The sequence below is a fragment of the Haliotis asinina genome, chromosome 8 (genome assembly GCF_037392515.1).
Source record: "Haliotis asinina isolate JCU_RB_2024 chromosome 8, JCU_Hal_asi_v2, whole genome shotgun sequence".
Lineage (NCBI taxonomy): Eukaryota > Metazoa > Mollusca > Gastropoda > Lepetellida > Haliotidae > Haliotis > Haliotis asinina.
In genome coordinates, this window is record NC_090287.1 from 28800746 (window position 1) to 28820967 (window position 20222).

A 20222-nucleotide genomic window follows, 5' to 3' on the forward strand; every position below is an offset into this window, starting at 1 on the left:
AAAAAAAGAATAAGAACAAAAATGGACTGCACTTATTAGATGCCAGTGTTTTGAATAACACAGATGGTGATGATATGTAAGAAAGAAACTAGTCATACGTCTAACTATGTCTTGAGGTGATCTTTGACAAATCATGCTAGGATGTCTGAGAATGTCATTCGCCTTCACTAGCTGAGGACTTCTTATCTTTATAGAGGGTTGACCCATGACCACGTCGATCACGACTTTGAAAGCATTCACACCCGACTGTTTACCCGTGATACATCATGGCTGCCAGTGCTCCACTTTTGATGCGGATAATTTCATCCTCAGTCGCTGTATCAAAGCGAGCAGGGACAGTTATTAGAAATGTTCTCAGAAGAGGGGATTTGGGGATCGTCGAGAAGGTAAAATGATCAAACTACTTCATAAATTAAACTGTCACCAAGGTCGCATTTACGTGAAGGTCCGAAGTTCTCAATGGTCGCTGACATTACAGTAGTGCAATGCTTTTTCAGCTAAGCGTCAGGTTCGTTCTTCACGTGAAATGATGTATAGATTGACTGCCGTTGATTGATTGAAGTTCCTTTTACTTAATAGGATTCACATATCTATTTAGTGATCAAATTATCCTGAAATTCTAATTTAGCTTGCCAGTTGTTTAGTTGATTAGGTTACTTAGTTGTAAGTAAATTTTGTATGCTCATATCTTTATTGATTGCTGTAACACAGGGGTACTAGATGTAGTAACTTTTTGTATAACTGGAAATTCCTCTACTATTTTTTTCTACTTTTCCATGTGAAGTTATTCACTTAAAAAGTCAAAATTAAATCCCAATGTAATTAACAAACTTTCATCAGGCAACTAAGCATGTACCAGGTGTGGTATATTAACTATTAACATATGAGATGTTTACTAAGGATAAAAGTATTCTTATGAACAAAACTATGTTAACATGTCCATTGACTGTTTGCAATGTGTGCAAACAGTAGCATCAACATCTGGCGTATTCAGCACTTTTCACTTGCAATGTATGTTTCTGCTTTACAGACCTCACTGTTGTTGAAGGCTTATTTCATAATTGAGATTCATTTTGTTTGTAGACAATATAAACTTATGTTGAAATAAGAATAGGCAGGACTAATGCAAACCATTCTGTTAATTTTGTGTATTATTTTATTTTACATAGTTATATTGGGTAAAAGTCAGGTGTTTGATAATACAGCTTTTAACAAAAATATTACTGTATGGCTAACTCTCTGCAGGACAGTCTGTAAGGAAAAGACATATAACTTCAATATACTGGTAATTAAGCAACCAAAGCAAGTTATACTGCCAGTGGTTGTCAGCTTTGCTATTTGGGACTTTACATTTTTGAGATTTGAGAAGTGCATGAAGGTGTGACAGAAAGCCCTAAGAACTGTCAAAAGTCAAAGTACAATGTTGCACTAGCATGATGATGATGATGATGATGATGGTTGAAATGTTTGTAAATTATTTGTGATGTGTTGCTTGAGTGTCTAATATCATCAAAAGTCTGTTAGATATCTAGCTGTGTGGGTTTGATAGCATTGTCAATGTTCCAGTTTATCAGAGTGCAATGACACATAATCAAAGGTGTCAGTGTAACCAGCCTATTTATTACTTACCACATCTTTTGTTTGGGATTACACATTTCCAGTAAAATACAGATTCTAGTACTAGTACAATTCCATCCTTGATTCAAACTCGTATATCCAGACTCAGGCACCTAATCATGAGCACACAAAGTCAGCTACCTAACCCACTCAGCTACCACAACTTCCAAAAATATGGATGTCGGACAACTGTTAGTCTTGATCAAATACTTTGTGTGCTCCTCTGACAAGTCTAAATTGGCATAGCTCTCATGGCTGAATGCTATTAATACACAGTGCCATTTAGATAGTGTTCAGTTGTGACATATTGTAGGAGAAATTATGCTTTTTGATGAGCCAGATATCAGTGTCTGCATTAATTTATTAGATGTTCTACTGGTGTCTGCAGGACACTCTGTAATCTTACGAAGTCATATACATGAGAACTAAGTGAAAACACAGTGCAACAAACAAAAATATAATTTGATAATCTAAAATAGTATTTTCTCAGTAGTAAGGAAAACTAGCTGATTCATATATATGGCACACTTAGATTCTGTGTGCTCAGATATTTAACAGACATGACTGTGGCCCACATGAAAACGTAGTAATATTTATCTGTTAGGTTCATTCAGTTAGATGAGTGATTAATGCTTAAAGGTCACATGCAACCAAAAAATCAAACATAATTAAAACACGTTTATCACTTATTCATGACATATGATATACACTGCTGCTTTTAAAAAAAACAAATAAACACAATTATAAGCGTACAATCGCGATTCAAAAGTGCAATATTTTGTACCTGGGCTTACTTCCCCCGAAACGAAGCCCTCGGGAGACCGAACCCAGCCATAGCGGGTGGATATGCACCCAAGTGAAACGACGGCTTCCGATTGGCTGTTTCATTTGCTGATATGCTAGGTTTCATTGTGTGTACAGAAAGATGATCTGTCTGATGGGCATTTTAGAAGTATAGCCAGTCACCAGAAAGTAAAATTCTTTATGGATAACAACTTCTTTTAGTGTACTTGATCCGTCGTTTCAGTATGGATTCATATACTGTTGTCAAACTAAATCATATACACTAAAAGAAGTTGTTATCCATGAAGAATGTATATAGAGATGTTGGGTTTGGAAAATACATATTCTCTGAATTTGCGCTCGATCCAATAAAAAAATCATGTCAGTAGAGATAGTAAAGTACTGCGCGGCTGGAATCTGTCATTCGTCCAAGTACAAAGCAGGACTTGAAACTGACAGGAGTTTGCACCAGTTTCCGTGAGATCCAGTCATCCGAAAAAAATGGATGTAGTTTGTTTGCAACCCACAGACATAAAAAACATGTCATGTGTATCACACGTGCCTAATTACATAATGTGGCAGACACGGGACTCGGGTGCACGAGTCATAAATCAGCTTATTTTCTTTTTGTCGTATAGTCTGATAGGTGTTAAGTTCAAATCGCATGTGGTCAATGATTGAAGCTGTGTATTGCATGTTGTCTTTAGCAGACAGGCAGGCAGACATATAGGTGTGAATAAACCAGACACTGAGCTTTCTCTGTGACAGACTGCTCACCATAATCAACATGTTTTTTTTAACGAGCAGATTATTTACTTGTTTGTGTACACAACCAAGATTAGACTACTGCTCACGACCTCAGTATGCATACTGTTTCAAGCTCCGCGAATCTATTCACTGCGCATGCGTTATGGACGCAGCGCAGCACAGCTGTTGAAACCAGTTTTCCCCCCAGCGTTGGGGGGAATTTAGTGAAACGTTTGAACTCCGATTTCGCGGGCTTTTTTTTCATCGCGTTTTTTTCAACTTTATAGATTGAATTGGCATTTTTTATGATTTGTTTCGGTAATTGCATACCAAAAGGTACCAGAATCTGCAAAGTTGTGTTTTACGTTGCATGTGACCTTTAACTCTGTACCAGAAGTCTTGCCACAATTCCCAGCAATCGTCTATATCAATGTTTATGCATTAGTGGTTAACATGTAAAGCGAAAGTTCAGTAATTTAGTCATACTGAACTCATTTTTCTTAACCATGTTAACATTTCCTCAGATGCGTCTGTTTCTTAGTATGATACTGAGCTTTCTGTTAATAAGTGTGCCAAGCACAACAGAAAGTGCAGCAACTCCCATGTTCATATCGACAGTGACCTAGATGATTATCATTTTAAAAAATTTAGTGCAGACTAGTGGACATATTTAACAATCATGATGACATGGCATTATTGAAGTAATAAGAATGTTTTTGTCAGACTGGCTATGCAAATATCACTGTTTCTGATAACCTAAGAGACTAAGGATCAGGGCTTTGAAATAGACCTGCTTATTTATCCCTAGTTAGAATCTGGGACTTCCTTCTCACCATATCTAGGTTATGCAAACTGTGATCTCAAAATTAGCAGTGGACTTACTGGATATACCCATAATGTCTTCTTATGAAAACACTTTGAAAGGTGCAGTGGGGTAGTCTAGTGCGTAAGCATTTACTTGTCACGTTGAGAAACCGAGTTCGATTGCCCAAATGGGTGCATTGTATGTCCCTCACCATGATATTGCTGGAACATTGCAAAAAGTGGCATAAAAATAAACTCACTCTCTCACTGAAGCTTGAAACTTTGAACAAATACCCACATTATTTTATCCTGTCAACATGACCAGTCCATATGTGTTACAGTCAGGCAAACTGAAACACTGATATGTTTGGGGCCCATTTGGTGGTTTAGTTATCCTGTCAACATGACCAGTCCACATGTGTTACAGTCAGGCAAACTGAAACACTGATATGTTTGGGGCCCATTTAGTGGTTTAGTTATCCTGTCAACATGACCAGTCCACATGTGTTACAGTCAGGCAAACTGAAACACTGATATGTTTGGGGCCCATTTGGTGGTTTAGTTATCCTGTCAACATGACCAGTCCACATGTGTTACAGTCAGGCAAACTGAAACACTGATATGTTTGGGGCCCATTTGGTGGTTTAGTTATCCTGTCAACATGACCAGTCCACATGTGTTACAGTCAGGCAAACTGAAACACTGATATGTTTGGGGCCCATTTGGTGGTTTAGTTATCCTGTCAACATGACCAGTCCATATGTATTACAGTCAGGCAAACTGAAACACTGATATGTTTGGGGCCCATTTGGTGGTTTAGTTATCTGGTGATTCAGTTGTTAAGTGTTAACTTGGAGATGTGAGTGTGTGCACTTATAAGTGGTGTTCAGATGATTGAAAATAACTGAAAGAAGGATCAGAAATGATCATTGATTGTGAAAAACATATTTTTGATTTATCAGAATTTTGTTGTTTTAGTATAGTAACACTTCAGTGAAGTAAACTAACCACTAAATTGGACAAATATCCTCGCATAAACATGAGCTCAAAATCGTAAAGCTATGCACACTGTAAAATTTTAACCACTTTTATTGTTTAATTACAATTCAGTGTCTTTCCTGCATGCATACATCCATTTCATTGAGTGACAGTATTAGTTATAAAATAGCCAATAGTTAGAAAAATATTGGAGATAACCCTTAAAATTGATGATTAACTTGAAAATGTATATATTTTGATAACAGATGATAATCATTCACCACAAGTCCTCTGATAATCAATAGTGAATATGGTTTCCAATTCCCAACATTAATACTTATATATGCAGATGAGACTTGTAATTAACCATTCAGTATGTTACTTAAGTCCGAAGAGAAAAGTAACCTAAAGTAAATCCACATTATTGTGTGAATTACAGTGCCACTGTACAGTATGCAACAATGCATGTAGAACGTTGTAGGTACTATAGGTAAATGTCTCTTCATTCACAGTGTCCCATTTTCTAGTGACTCAGCAAAATGGACATGAGAACAAACTAGGTTATGAGCAGAAGATGACCCGGTGGGTCACGCTACAGGAATAACACTAACAGTATAGCACCCTTGCAAGATGACAGTTTTATTGATTTACATGTCCTTGAGACATTCCCTCATCATGAGGTTGGATATCAAAGTGAACTGTGGTCATGCATGCACCACACAAGTCGTGATAAGCTGAATTGTCTGTCGTCTTCACTGAAGGACAAGGCAAACAGTCACAAAAGTACATAACAAAGAGGAAATTATGTGCATTTGGACCTGTAATATTACAATGCTAGTATTTTTAATTAGGTTAGTGATTAATCGTTTGATAATATTCTACTTTTCATGCATGGCTGGAAAGTATGAAAGACCTGGTGCCAAAATGATGGTTGATAGAAAGTAGGACATTGTAGACTGACAACATTACACCCTGTCTGGACAGAATAAGAATTAGGAAACATTATTTAACCATCCTACCATAACAGAAAAAATAACAGGGAAATCTTTACTATATATGTCTATGCGTGAGTGCTTAACAGTTTCCCTTAGTTACTCTGTTTGTCTGTCTAATCAAACACTAGAATGCTTCCTATTGAATTTGCACTTTCTTACTGCACTTTCCTATTGCACTTTCACTTACGGAACTACTTACAGTGAAAAAGGTCTAAAACAAATATATTTTCTAACTCATTCTCTATGTGTTGGTTTGAAGTAGACTGGAACAAATATGGATGTAGGGGTGGGCTAGTTGTTAATGCAATGACTTCGAACATTGAAGACCAGGTATCAAGTCTCTACTTGAACATACTGTGGAAAGTGTGTGGACCTATGACGCTTTCTCCATAACATAAGCCAAAACCAGAGTACAAGCAACTTTGATTGTTGTAGTTGCCTAACTGAATGCCCTGTCCTCAATAAGCACACAAACACATCATACACTGGATAGAAAAAAATAATTAGGCCTCTCTGTTCGATCTCTGAAAGAGGTAAAGTTCTGTGTGGTTTTAACATGTTTAACAATCAGCCCCTTGTCAGCGCACTAAGTGACCTTGGCACTTATTACAACAAATATGGTAGCTGTGGTAACAAGAGATGATCTGTTTGATTGGTATTTTAGAAGTTGATGGATAATAGAAAAGTTGGCCTCCTCCCATTGTTTTTGTATTACTACCTTCCCATTGTTGTTATTGTTTATCCCTTTGATGCATTCCCTTATGTTGTCTTACTTAATCCCTGTTTTATATATATATATATTGTATTGTTTAACTCTTGTTTAACTCTTGCTTGAAAATGTCGCATCAGAGAAATGAAGAAGTTTTTATCCATGAAGTATTATACATTTCTATTTTCAGCAAGAGATGATGTTAATGTTGATGTCAGTAACAGATCAAGGATCATGTAATGTTTCTTGTTTGTATCAGTGTTTTCCTGTTTTGTTTCAGGGCAAAAATGACCTGCAGACTGAAGCAGACAGGTCCGCCCAGCGGTGTATCATTGCATCACTGCACAGACAGTTCCCTAAAGTAGCTATCTTTGGAGAAGAGGTAAGGTGACATATGAAGCAATGTCAAACTTACATGTACAGTACTGCAAACTTTGCAAACTGGAAAGTCCTAAAGTTTATGCAAAACAATCCATATCAGTGGGGTGGTGTCTTGAGCCCTAGATTAGTTTAACCCCTTACTTTAACATAGACTTGCATCAGCCACGGTTCTGTGAACTCTTACCTAAATTAGAGTGGAAAATAGGAAAAGTCTAGGACCTGTATTGTGTGGAGTCATATGTAAAGCAAACAGCAAACAGTGTGTTTAACACCTACCGTATCATCACAGCAATCACGAAGGTATTCTAGATAATGTAGAGTTATGCTTATTGTTCTATTTATAAGGACTTTGTGTAATAATTTGTCAATAGCATTCTTGTTGAACAATAAAAGAAACCAACAGTCTTGTAGCATCAGTGCAAAACTGTGTGACTTAGAAAGGAATGAAGCCTAACCATTGATATGAGTAGCTCATGAAAATTCCAAAGTGAATTCAGCTAAGGAAGAATACTGGAGAGTGCCAGCTGACTATGGAAGATTTCCACTATAAACTGATTAGGCGGTCAGCCACCTGGGCTTTGGTGTGTAGGAGGTTCAGGTGTTTCACCCTTCCCTAGATAATGTGCAAGATAAGATACAACATGCTTCCATATGTGTCTCTAAAGTATGTGGGGTGGTGGGGTAGCCTGATGGTTAAAGCATCCGCTCGTCACACTGAAGACTTGGGTTCCATTCACACATGGATACAATGTGTGAAGCCCATTTCTGGTATATACCCTCTCATGCTATTGCTGGAATATTGCTGACAGTTACATAAACCCATACTCACACTATAAAATACATGTATGTGTGAATTTGGAGTAATTATTTTAAGTGTGCCTAGTACGATAAGATACACAACTGGGAACAGAACATATATACAATGAAGGACCTTTTCAAAAGGTGTATGTTGTGGATAGTATATTTCTATTTGTAACAAATACATGTAACAAATACGTGAAATAATCTGTTCCCAAATCTTTTGAGCGTACAAGCCAAAACTTATTTTCAATAGATTGTAGTCTTATTTCATGTTCTAATATTAGCTGAGTTTACAAGAGCCAGCAGATGTCATGGGCATCAGACTAGTGGCTATGATCTCTGAACTTGCTGAATGAAAACCAAGGCTGGCGATAAATATAGTCTGTCACTACTAAATAACAAATGACTAGTAAGTCCTGTTACCTGTTGAAATCTTATTTCAGCAAGGTGGGCATAGATTGTCTTGAATATGCCCATCACTGTTTGTATCAGTGTCACTGTTTAGATATCTTCATATTCATATTCAAGAGAAGGAAAACAGTCTTATCTTCTATCAGGACGCATTCAAGTGGCAAGCTGTCTCTGTTATCTCTTTCTGTGATATGACCTCTTTGTTCTTACTCTGCTTCAAAGATAACCGTTAGATATCTGAATTTGACTGATATTGCATGTAAATTAGTCTTTCATGATTAAGGATATGGTTGATTTCATGACTAGGAAGTTAGGGCTGGAAAATTTGGCAATGATAGAGTTTGAACGGTGGACCTGACCATACCCAACACTATTTAAGGAACCCTTGCACTCAACCAGTTAATACCTGTGTATGTAATAACCTGTCTCGCCAATAATTTTGCTATGAATGCCCACTTTTCTTCATGTAGGGCCTAGTAGACACTCTAATATTGTCACAGACTTCTGGCTAATAAAGATATTAATGTACCTCACATATAGCCTAATGTATCTCATGACCAAAAATTAAATCCAGTAAAAGTAGCAGTATGTTAATATCATTTAGCCTATCTTTGACAAGACAGTTTATTTCATGAACTGTTTCATTCTCATGCACGTCATGCATTTTCTATAAGTAACCTTCCCTCACAGTCAAAGCAGTCTGAATGCCTTGCTGGACATGATGTCATTTGTTTTTGTATCCTTTTGTTGGCTGTATATTTTTAGAGATGTTGAAATAGTAGGGCATTATGAAAACTCTTGCACTATACAATCAGATACATCATATTATAGAGATAACAAACAATTTCCCCATCTATATCGCTCCAAAAGAGTTTCTACTGTTGCTGAACACAAAATCCCAATGGAAGTAGATGTTCCATTTGTCTAGATTTTTCATTTAATTTATCATGTAGATATAGAAAGTCCTAGAAGTATGCTTAAAAGTGACATTCCCACTCCAACTACAGCCATATGAACTTTTTCTAGATCCTTGTGATTGCATTGCCTGTAACAGGCCTTTTTTCGATTGACATGTGACATTGGGTTATTGGGGATAATCATATGTCTCAAATTTGTATCGTTGTTGTGTAATGTTTTGAAGATTGAAGTTTACCCCGCAGACTAGGTCTGACTGGTTATTAATGAACTGTTTCTTCCAGCAACTAGATCCAACAGAGAAGATTGAAGATGAATTCCTTGAGTCAGACATGGATGAAGAGGTCCTCAAGATGACGTGTCCTGAAAACCTGTCCAGTGTCCAGGATGATGATGTAAGTTGTTGAATAAGTGTTCTTCATCTCAGTTGAGCAAATGACTCACTTTGCTGTTGAATATGTACTTTTTGTGGCAATGCCTTTGCCTCTGTGATCCTTGCAGTCGTTCTTAGGAGCATGTATCTAGCTTACTAGTTTGACTGCAAAGCAGCATTAATATTGAGTTGTCTGTTATGAGAGATTAAACCTAACAAATTCATTTTATATTTTATTCATGTACCAAATGATTGAAATAAAGCATGAAAGTCTATATGCGTCCTTGTTAAAAGTTAAAGATTTAAGGGATCCAGATTCCAACCATACACAAGTCAACCTCAAGGTACTGAAATCTCTTTAAATATTTTATTTGATTTTTGTTAGGTTCATACTCAAAAGTATTATTTTTTTATATTATCCTGTTCGCAGATTGTCATATGGGTAGACCCATTGGATGGAACATCAGAATTTACAATAGGTAAGCACTCCTTTATTATGTTGACATCCTTAAGTATCCACACTTAGTTAATTTTAACAGGTCTATCTGGTCAGACCAACTTCCATCCTTGTTTTACAGAATTTTCAGTGCAAATACAGCTCATGATTTCTGGTTTGATTTGGGGATATTTTCTTGTATTCTTACAAACTAAGATACATTTAAAAATGACATGTTCATTCAGATTTGGTAATTTTTACAAACTCTGTACATTTTCACTTGTTTCCTTTACAGAATTCAATCAGTAAAGAAAGTGAAGAGTGATTTTTCTGTAAAACATGAAAATTGATCTGACTTGATAGTGTATCTTTTACTTTGGAAATGAATGCTTTGGTAATAAGTTATACTTCCACTTCTGTTATCAGTCTGCTCTCCAACAATTGTAATAGATGCCTAAATATGCAGGTGCATCTAAAATGAAAGCACAGAGACCTGGGTCACAAGTGGATCTCAGTAGCGCAGGAAGTATGTTGGATGAGTTACCTCCCCTAGTCATTATCCAGTAGATGGAATGCATGGTGTTGACTTATGGTGCTATTAATTACGCAGAGCTCCAGATAAGGCACGCATTTTCGTATTTTTATTCAATAAAAATCACATTTACTCAATTACTTGCAAATACGGGAGTACAAAAAACTTGTAAGGTCACCCAAAACCCAATAGCTCTAGAATACTTTGCGTACTTTACTCAACTAACTAAATTGGTTTGCACATGATAATTTGTTGTGGAGCCCAACCTCTACAACAATGTTAGCAAATGTTAAGTGATGATTATGTATACATATACTCTTATGGCCGTAGCCACTCTCTGGAGTTTACTGTAGTAGTCACGTGACTTCCATATTGCGTGTTTGAAAATGGCTTCCAACTATTTGGGAATATGAGAATTACTAAAAACTTAGGCCTATTGAGAAGCATTTTCATTTATGTATTTAATAGTGTTAATTATCCAATAACAATAAGAAACTCTGCATTAACAGACTCAATTCTTTAAACCAGTGGGAGCACACAAAATGCTAGTTACTCCTCAAAACATGCAATTACTCGTCCATAAACAGACATGGTAGTAGATATCCAGTTGCTTGAAAAATTATCTGGAGCCCTGTTGCTTATGACAGTTGCTTTTCACAAAGTCTCTACAAATCTCGGATCACAATGGCAGAACTTGACCTGTCCTGTTGTTTGTTTGTTTGAACCATTGACATTATGTTCATGTTCTGACAATATTTATGACTGTGTTGTCTTGAAAAGGGCTGATGAGGGACAGGATACTCAGACTTTTTGACATCTCTCTAGTATATTTTACCCACCTATTAACTATTTCTTCACTGAAACAAAACAAACTAAAAAACACAAGTGCTCTTTGGGTCATACATATTATACTGTCAAAAACTTCTCAGTAAAACCATGATGACATGTGGTTGATAATACGCTTAAGTGTTTATGATCTTTTATGGCTTGTTGAAGTACAATGTAGTGTGAACATGGTTTTATTACTGTTAGTATATTTGGTGAATCAGTATAACTAGCTTGTAAATTTATGAAATCATTTTGAAATCTTTACAATCTGTAGCTCCTGTTTCTACTCTTTGTTTGTTGTTTTAAGATTTGTAGGAATGAATTGAAACTGATAAGGTTTCATTAATTAATGTCAGGATTTGAATACTTTATTTCCCCACCCTCACAGATCGTTTGCCCAATCCACCATTGCAGTTGTCCAACATGTCCACTCAACAGTCATTGATGATTACTGATATGCCTGTCTGCATAGTTCAAATGCCCCACTCCAGATTTCATATGCCCCATCATATTCCTCTGCCAACACTTACAAAGTCTAACCCCACAAATGATAGGCTCCACTCAACTATTCTTATGCCTGACCAACCCAACCCTTAGTTTTTATCTGTAGCCAGAGACCATATAATATTATATAGTCTCTGCTGTAGCTAATTTGAGTTTTTTACGTTACAAATCATTCCAACTTCCGCATGATTTTGTGTTAAGGTTACTGTTTGTTCTTTTTGTTGTTATTGTTGTCAGTGGTTTTCCGTGGATATTAAGTGTGTAACAGCATGCTAATGCTGTTAACATTTTCAGATATCTTGCAAAGTGCAAATGGCAGTACTTGGTGATGGCAAATTGTGTTAAAAACTGGCATAATTTTAATGTTATTTTCACATCTGTTCCAAAATTGCATTGCAACTTGCATTCAATATATTAATGAAAGGTTAATCTTAAGTTTTGTTTATGGTATGAGTGAAATACAAATCATCAGGATGAGGCATTACATCACTTTAACTGTTTTTTAGACAAAACATGTACACATTTTCCATTTGAAAAGCTTTACAGACAGTTGCAGGAACAGTTGCTATCATTGCCAGATAGCCTTTGCAGAACCCATGGATCTTGTTGGGCAAGGTTGAAAACCCATATTTGATATTTTTTGTGGTATATTTAAAACTGTCATTTGTAATCATGATAATTGTTCTCAACCAAACTGCAATACTGTACAATTTTCGAGGAAATTTGCATTGTAAAATGATATCCTTCAAATCAACACAGAAATTCTGCAGCCCAATCTCACTCAAATCAAATGTTTACCAGGTTTCCTCTTGGGTGAAATTTTGAACATCAGTAAATAATTCTGAGGCTTCATATTGTTATTAGTAATTAACATGTCCCATAATTTCTGAACACAATTGTGTCTTAACCCATAAGCAAGTAACAGGAAAGGATTATTTACATTCTGTGTGGTTGACGTTTAGAAGATGGAAAAGAATTGATGACAAACCATCTTATAAAGATGAGTATTATTAGTAAAAGGTCCCACAGCTCCTTCATTTAGATTTGGCAGTCAAAGTTCAGTCCGGGTTCACCTGATGTTACTTTGAGTGGAAGACAGTGGCGATGTGATCAGCGATTCATGCAGGGAGAGGGATTGTGCTGAAGGAAACATCTGATGTTGATAAAATTGTTTTGAGACCAAGACTTTGACCAAGATTTTACAACAGTTTATCTATGCCAATTTCTCTGATGACAACTTTAGTTTGATATTGTAGCATTGATAACTGCAGCTGACGATTTCCTGCAGCTGATGACAAATGTAGGTCCCAAAGCAAGGGGGACACAGCTAGACTAGGGTTGAAATATGAGCAGCTTGGAACGTACTATGACTAGGCAGTATAGGAGCATTGGCTCTATGTTCATCACAAAAATCTAGTTGAAATAGAGATAATTAACAGTTCCAGGTTCTGGACATTAATCTGCCTTTAATAGACAATCAAGCACCACTTGAATTCACTTGTCTTCTAAGCAGTTTTCTGTCTCCAAATTATGTTGAATTGTGTTGAATAACCATGCTAAAGATTCGATGAAATTTCCTTACAACTAATCATATGCTCATGTATTAGCTAACCAACAACTAATTGTATGTGGTGAATACAGTACAGATGTCACATGAAATAAACTACACTGCTTCCAAATGTACTATAACACGTTAAGAAATGATCTGTGTTCATTATTTTTGAATATGTATTCATTTTACCCCATTTGAGCATGCTCTGTTTCATGTGTTGTCATGCAGGTCTGCTGGATCATGTGACAGTGTTGATTGGTGTAGCAGTGAAAGGCAAGGCTGTTGGAGGAGTTATATTTCAACCCTATTACAATTACCAACTGGGGGATGAGAACAACATGGGGCGGTGTATATGGGGAATCATTGGTCTAGGTGAGTGACTATAGGCCTACCTGTATTATAATCTAATCTTGTATTGGAGGATATCTGGTTACCCTTGCATCCTACGACTGACCATTTGGATGACTTGGTTGATGGTATATCAAAATGTACCCAGGTAGCGCGAGTTGTTCTTACTGGACTGTCTGGTCAAGACAATTATTTATAGGCTGCAACACACTCCTGGGTTGGAATTGATAAGAGGCAGGTAATATGAATCAGCTTGTCTTTGGAAACTTGCTTAAACATCGGTTATAATCTAATGGCACAGGATGTTGCCGATTGAGTGAGTGAGCTCAGTTTTAGCCACTTTTAGCAATATTCCAGCAATGTTACGGCAGAGGACACCAGAAATGGACTTCACACATTGTACCCATGTAGGGAATTGGACCCAGGTTTTCAACATGACGAGCGATCGAAGGGTACCCCAACCCTCCTAAGGATGTTTCTGATAATCAGTTACGGGTTTAAAGATTGCAGGATGGATATGCATTACTGACTAGCATTAGACAACATTCCAAAATAATGTTGCAACATATCTTCATATTTCCTTATTGTGTGTGTCAGATTGACAAGCATGCACTTTTTAATAAGTATGGGGTACAAGAAGACTGAAAATTGTTGAATCTTGTTTTCTGTTTTTACTGTTTTAATCATACAGGAATAAAAATATTTCAGGAGCTTATGGCTTTGCAAAACAGATGCCCCCAAAAGATCAAAACATCATAACTACAACTAGATCACACTCTACTAGAACTGTGACTGAGGCAGTAGAAGCTGTTGAGCCAACAGAAGTGGTCCGAGTAGGAGGGGCAGGGCATAAGGTGAGTTGCTCAGGAAGGAGAAGATGAGTTTATCAAATTGGAAAGGCAGAGCATTACAATAGTTGATCAAGTAGGCAGGGCAGGGAGTAACATGAGTTGATAGGAGGGATATGGTGAGGGGTGGGGCGAACTGGCTAAGGTGCCTGGCTAGTGATATTATACTATCATAATAATAGGGTGTAGCATAAGTTGATCCAGTTGGAGGGGCAGGGTGTAGCATGAGTTGTTGATCCAGCTGGAGGGGCAGGACGTAGCATGAGTTAATCCAGTAGAAGGGGAAGGATATTACATGAGTTGTTGATCCATTAGCAGGGGCAGAGCATATCATAAGTTGATCCAGCAGGAGGGGCAGAGCATAGCATGAGTTGATCCAGTAGGAGGGGCAGGGTGTAGCATGAGTTGTTGATCCAGTAGAAGGGGCAGGGTGTAGCATGTTGTTGATCCAGTAGGAGGGTCAAAGCATAGCATGAGTTGATCCAGTAGGAGGGGCAGGGCGTAGAATGAGTTGATCCAGTAGAAGGGGCAGGGTATAGCATAAGTTGATCCAGTAGGAGGGGCAGAGCATAGCATGAGTTGATCCAGTAGGAGGGACAGAGCATAGCATGAGTTGATCCAGTAGGAGGGGCAGAGCATAACATGAGTTGATCCAGTAGGAGGGGCAGGCCATAGCATGAGTTGATCCAGTAGGAGGGACAGAGCATAGCATGAGTTGATCCAGTAGGAGGGGCATAGCATAACATGAGTTGATCCAGTAGGAGGGGCAGGCCATAGCATAAGTTGATCCAGTAGGATGGGCTGGGCATAGCATGAGGTGATCCTGTAGGAGGGGCTGAGCATAGCATGAGTTGATCCAGTAGGAAGTCAGGCCATACCATGGGTTGTTGATCCAGTAGGAGGGGCAGGGTATAGCAAGAGTTGTTGATCCAGTAGGAGGGACAGGGCATAGCATGAGTTGATCCAGTAGGATGGGCATGGCATAGCATAAGTTGATCCAGAAGGAGGGGCAGGGTGTAGCATGACTTGATCCAGTAGGAGGGGCAGAGCATAACATGAGTTGATCCAGTAGAAGGGGCAGGCCATAGCATGAGTTGATCCAGTAGGAGGGGCAGAACGTAACATGAGTTGATCCAGTAGAATGGGCAGGGCATAGCATGTTTTGATCCAGTAGGAGGGGCATGGCGTAGCATGAGTCGATCAAGTATGTGGGGTAGGGTGTATTTGTCAGATGAGAGGACCAATAAGAGTTGATTTTACACACTAAAAGAATCAAAACATAACTTCTGGAATAACTATGTGATATACTGACATTTTTTGATTACAGGTGCTGCTTTTGATTGAAGGGAAAGTTCATGCATATGTGTTCGCCAGCAAGGGCTGTAAGAAGTGGGACACATGTGCCCCAGAAGCTGTGCTTCATGCGATAGGAGGAACCCTGTCAGATATGTTGGGAAATCCCATCTTGTACCACCGGGATGTTCCAAGGAAGAACTCTGAGGGGGTTCTAGCAACATTAGCCAATCATGAGTGGTATCTCAACAAAATCCCTGAGGACATTAAACAAGAGTTCCGACCGGAACCCTCTGCCAGTGGTGACAGTGGCAGCAAGATTTAAAACATAAACAACCACATCCTAGGTTATTATTTTATTAGACAGCAGTGTCTTTTAGCATACTTCAAAAATCCTAGATACAAGATGTATTTGTAAAAATCAAAATGGTGGTGGTAGGATTATGATATTTTGAAACTGAATATGGTCACCTTTCATGTTTCATGGTGCTTATAGTCAGAATTGTGTTAATTGTAGAGAAAGTATTCATCAGTGTTGTACTACTTGCAAATTCTTTATGAGACAAAAATGTCAGGAAGCAATTTTGTATTATAGTCATAGATTGTTAATTTGTGAGTTTGCTCACATCTAATTCACCTGCTGAAACAGCCATGGCAACATCCTTCATCACCTGTCCCTGGAACAGGATGTATTTATGAATTTACAATACAATGATGTGATATTAGAATATAGATCATGAACCATATGTGGTGTGACTGGCCCCCTGGTAACAATGTTGGCTTGCCTGTACTGAACACTAGGTTTTTGTTTAGAGGCATTCATCATCTGGGGTTCAAGTCTTTTACATTTGACAGGGATGCTAACAAAGCATAAAGCATTTTTAGAGAAAGAGTTAATATTTTTCATGTTGTCTTTTTAGATGTGTATAGAAAGTGATATTCGGTAGATTGTTGCCTTAGCTAGGTCCTTGTTGATGGCTATACATGGATATCACATGAGAAGGTGTCTAACCATGATAACCCAGTTATTTGTTATCGTCATAGTGTTTGTTAAGCAGAATTTTTATATTGGTACTAGGTATGACAATCAGATCTGTACCTGATTTAGTTATACAAAATACATGGTTCTTTGTCACTTCAGTTGCTGGGAAGTCTCAGAATGATTATTAGAATAGATGAGGTGAAAGGTACTAGAGCTATATAATCATATACCAGCAGCTGTAAATGTTTTGTGTTTCATGCGGTATATTTTGCCTTCTTGTGCAAAGATAAAACAAATTTCATATTTAGATAAATATTTTCTATCTATATACAATACTCTTGTAATGAAGACAGAGCCCAAATATAAGGTGTATCTCCCAGTAAATCATTTCCTGAAATAACATGTGATGAAATACTCCAGAGATTTGTGAATTTCATCTAGATGAGATTTTCTGTATGGGATAATTGCCTGGGTTTTTTTGTTTTTTGTTGTTTTTTTGGGGGGGTGGGGTTGGGTGTTGTTTTGTTTTTTTTGTACTGCATAGCTTTAGAAATGAGTAAGTCTGAAGATTGATTCACAAACTAGTCTCTGTTTTTGGATGTTGATTTGATAGAATCAGTTTTATCAAGTAGTATTATATTGTTACAGTTTTGTATATGTATATATTTTAGACAAATCATTCTGTTTTGCCAGCAATTACTTGTGTAATGTTTACTTACAGGCAAGTATTAGACAGTGTATTGTGTCTGACAGGAGAGATTCTGACACTAGACATCCAATTTCATGGTAAAACATATTATACTTTTTACAGTGTTGTTATTGTAACTTTACTTAGGACAGACAGCTTTAGTCAGCCATTCCCAATGTTTTAAAATTTCAGCTCATCAAGTACTTAATGAAAGGAGCAATCTCCTTTGATAAAACCCCTCACAGTAGTGACTCAGACATGACATCACCTCAGTATGCTGTGACATCACTAGACTATAAGGGACATCAGATGCTTACATGATAACTGAACCCAGCTGGTAGCTGAAGGTAAAGGTTCTCTTTGATTGTTCTCTATTGATGGTTTGTTCAGCAATGTTTTACTTAGTGATACATTGAGCTTAAGTAGTTGTAATAACCATTATCAAAGGACACAACTGAGTGAACATCAATATTTTTAGTAAACATAATGAGCTGAAGGCAGTTTAGAATACTGCGACTGGTTGAATGAGGGAGTCTGCATCCTCATGCCTGACCCCTCAGGTTAATTAATGTAACACCGGGTGTATGTGATAACCATACCGTATAACATCACTGCCTGAGTATATCTCACTCTAGTGCTAAACCCATTGCTTGTTTATCCCATTTGATTGTCTCAAGTAGATGTGTGTTCATTTGTTCTATGATGTCACTTAAGTTCAGTATAGGATTTTGTTATGATGTGTTTGTTATAAGCTTGTATTGATGTCTCATTTGTTCTCTTAATTCCTCTGTGCATAATTCACCATTACATTACACAGGAAGACTGGTTCCTAGAGGATGTACATGTATATTTTAGGAAGGCTGGTAATGCTGTTTTTCAGAACATTCCATGTACGTCTGTGCTGTACATTTAATAAACTGATGGATGTTGACAACATATAACACTGACTGTAGTCGCTGTCTGACACTTGTCTATTTCTGTATTTTTTTTTGTTTTGTTTTTTTAATTTGAAAACAAATTGTTTCATTTGATTGTTTTTCCTATATTTTGTCATAACTCAACATTTTTGTACCAAAACTAGATTTATGTTTGTTTCTATCAATGTCTACAATGCATAGATGTTTTTTTTATTGATTTCTCAAATTTTTTCAAAGCTAATTTAACATCCAAATGAAAACCATTACATTACACGGGAATACCAATTAAAACCAATAAACATCAGTGTTTTACTAAATCGTAAATCACTGATATTAAATCCAGTTTGTTTTTACTTAATAAATATGGTATTTGCAAATGTCTTTTGATCCTCACAACCGTTACTTATCACAAACTAATCTTTACTGACTCAAACATGAATATCTTCTGAACATGTTTCCTTTTCCTTCGTATTTTTTTTCACTTTTGTTTAATTACACCTTGTGCATAATGCTGATTAGGGGTTATTTTTTTTCTTCATGTATCACATTATGGTCTAGCAATATCCATTAATCATGTTTTATCAAAAATCCATCTTACCTCACTAGAAAAACCAATAAAGATATGATGTGCCAGTACCTGTTTCTTATATAGTATAATTCATCTTTGTACACACTGATTTTAATCTTTGACATTTTTTTGGGACAGAATGCCCATGGAGAGTTTACACTATTCTTTGTTTGATCTTGAACAGACAGTAATCAGAAAGTGAAATTATGCAAATCTACCTTGAAAAAATACAGAATAATAATTTCAGTTACTGGATGTGTTTGTTTAACACTTCCAAGAATTGATGAACTCTGTCTTGTAATGTTTCAATTTTGAAAGTCTGATGGAAACATTCAAATTAAGATGATAATATACCAGTAACTGATGGTAAAAAGTCAACTATTAAAGCCATTTGAAACAATGCAGGAAAAATGCCATCAAAGACCATATGCAGTTTACATCACTTCCAGCTTTACTGAAGATTTTTATGTTGAAGTGGAGACATGTTTGAAGAAGTGGATAACTTCAACAGATACCAACTTGTCTGCATATGTGTTGTGCAGTAAAAGGTAACTTATGGAACCTGCTGATTTGGTTATTGTGTTCTTTAAAAAGTGACACAAGTTGGCAATAACGTTTCTAGCTGTCTTCCAACTCGGCCTCACCATACATGTTTATATAATTTGAAATGTTTTAGCTTTTCAGGTTCACATTAGTTTCAGTATGAATATTAATGTGCCTTTTCTTTCACCTGCTTATTGTGCAGTCAATCAATTGTATGTGGTGCCTTCTTGTCAGAACAGTGTTTAATTGTTATGCCAGTCAGCAAGTGTCGCAATGTTGGGAAACAGGAGATGCTTGTTGACCTGCAGCAATGCAAAGAACATGCCAATGGTTGTGAACACATTTGATACAATTAATACATCATGTTTATTCTAATGCATTTTATCCACCAAACAAAACATCGAGCTTACTTATAGCTGTGATGTGTACCAGAACTTGTATAATAATGTCTTTTTCAATCAACCAATAGTGGCTCTGTTGTCATTGTTGCTCTACTCAAGATACCTTTTCATTTTCTCCAAGAAACCTGTACTTCATTACTTATTCAACCAATAAAACATAGAACTCTGCAAAATGATTTTTCTTTTCTAACAGCCACTAAAGAATTCATTCACATTAAAAGTCACTGCCACGTAGATAAGTGGAGCTAGTCATGAACTCCTTGAAATC

General features: G+C 37.0%; 1 protein-coding gene across 1 annotated transcript; it reads left to right on the plus strand.

The window, feature by feature from the left end:
- Positions 1-178: 178 nt before the first annotated feature.
- LOC137294877 (3'(2'),5'-bisphosphate nucleotidase 1-like) lies at positions 179-20127 on the plus strand. The gene is made up of 7 exons (XM_067826021.1): positions 179-386; positions 6914-7015; positions 9426-9536; positions 9945-9993; positions 13595-13738; positions 14423-14568; positions 15890-20127. Exons 1-7 carry the CDS (start codon positions 267-269, stop codon positions 16178-16180), a joined length of 963 nt encoding a protein of 320 aa, XP_067682122.1. The 5' UTR covers positions 179-266; the 3' UTR covers positions 16181-20127.
- The last annotated feature ends 95 nt before the right edge of the window (positions 20128-20222 follow it).

Excerpts from the sequence above, each read along its gene's own strand:
- LOC137294877 (XM_067826021.1), top strand. The coding sequence starts at position 267 with ATGGCTGCCAGTGCTCCACTTTTGATGCGGATAATTTCATCCTCAGTC. Across the intron at positions 9,994-13,594 it reads AACATCAGAATTTACAATAG|GTCTGCTGGATCATGTGACA; the intron begins GTAAGCACTCCT and ends GTTGTCATGCAG. Across the intron at positions 14,569-15,889 it reads TAGGAGGGGCAGGGCATAAG|GTGCTGCTTTTGATTGAAGG; the intron begins GTGAGTTGCTCA and ends TTTTGATTACAG.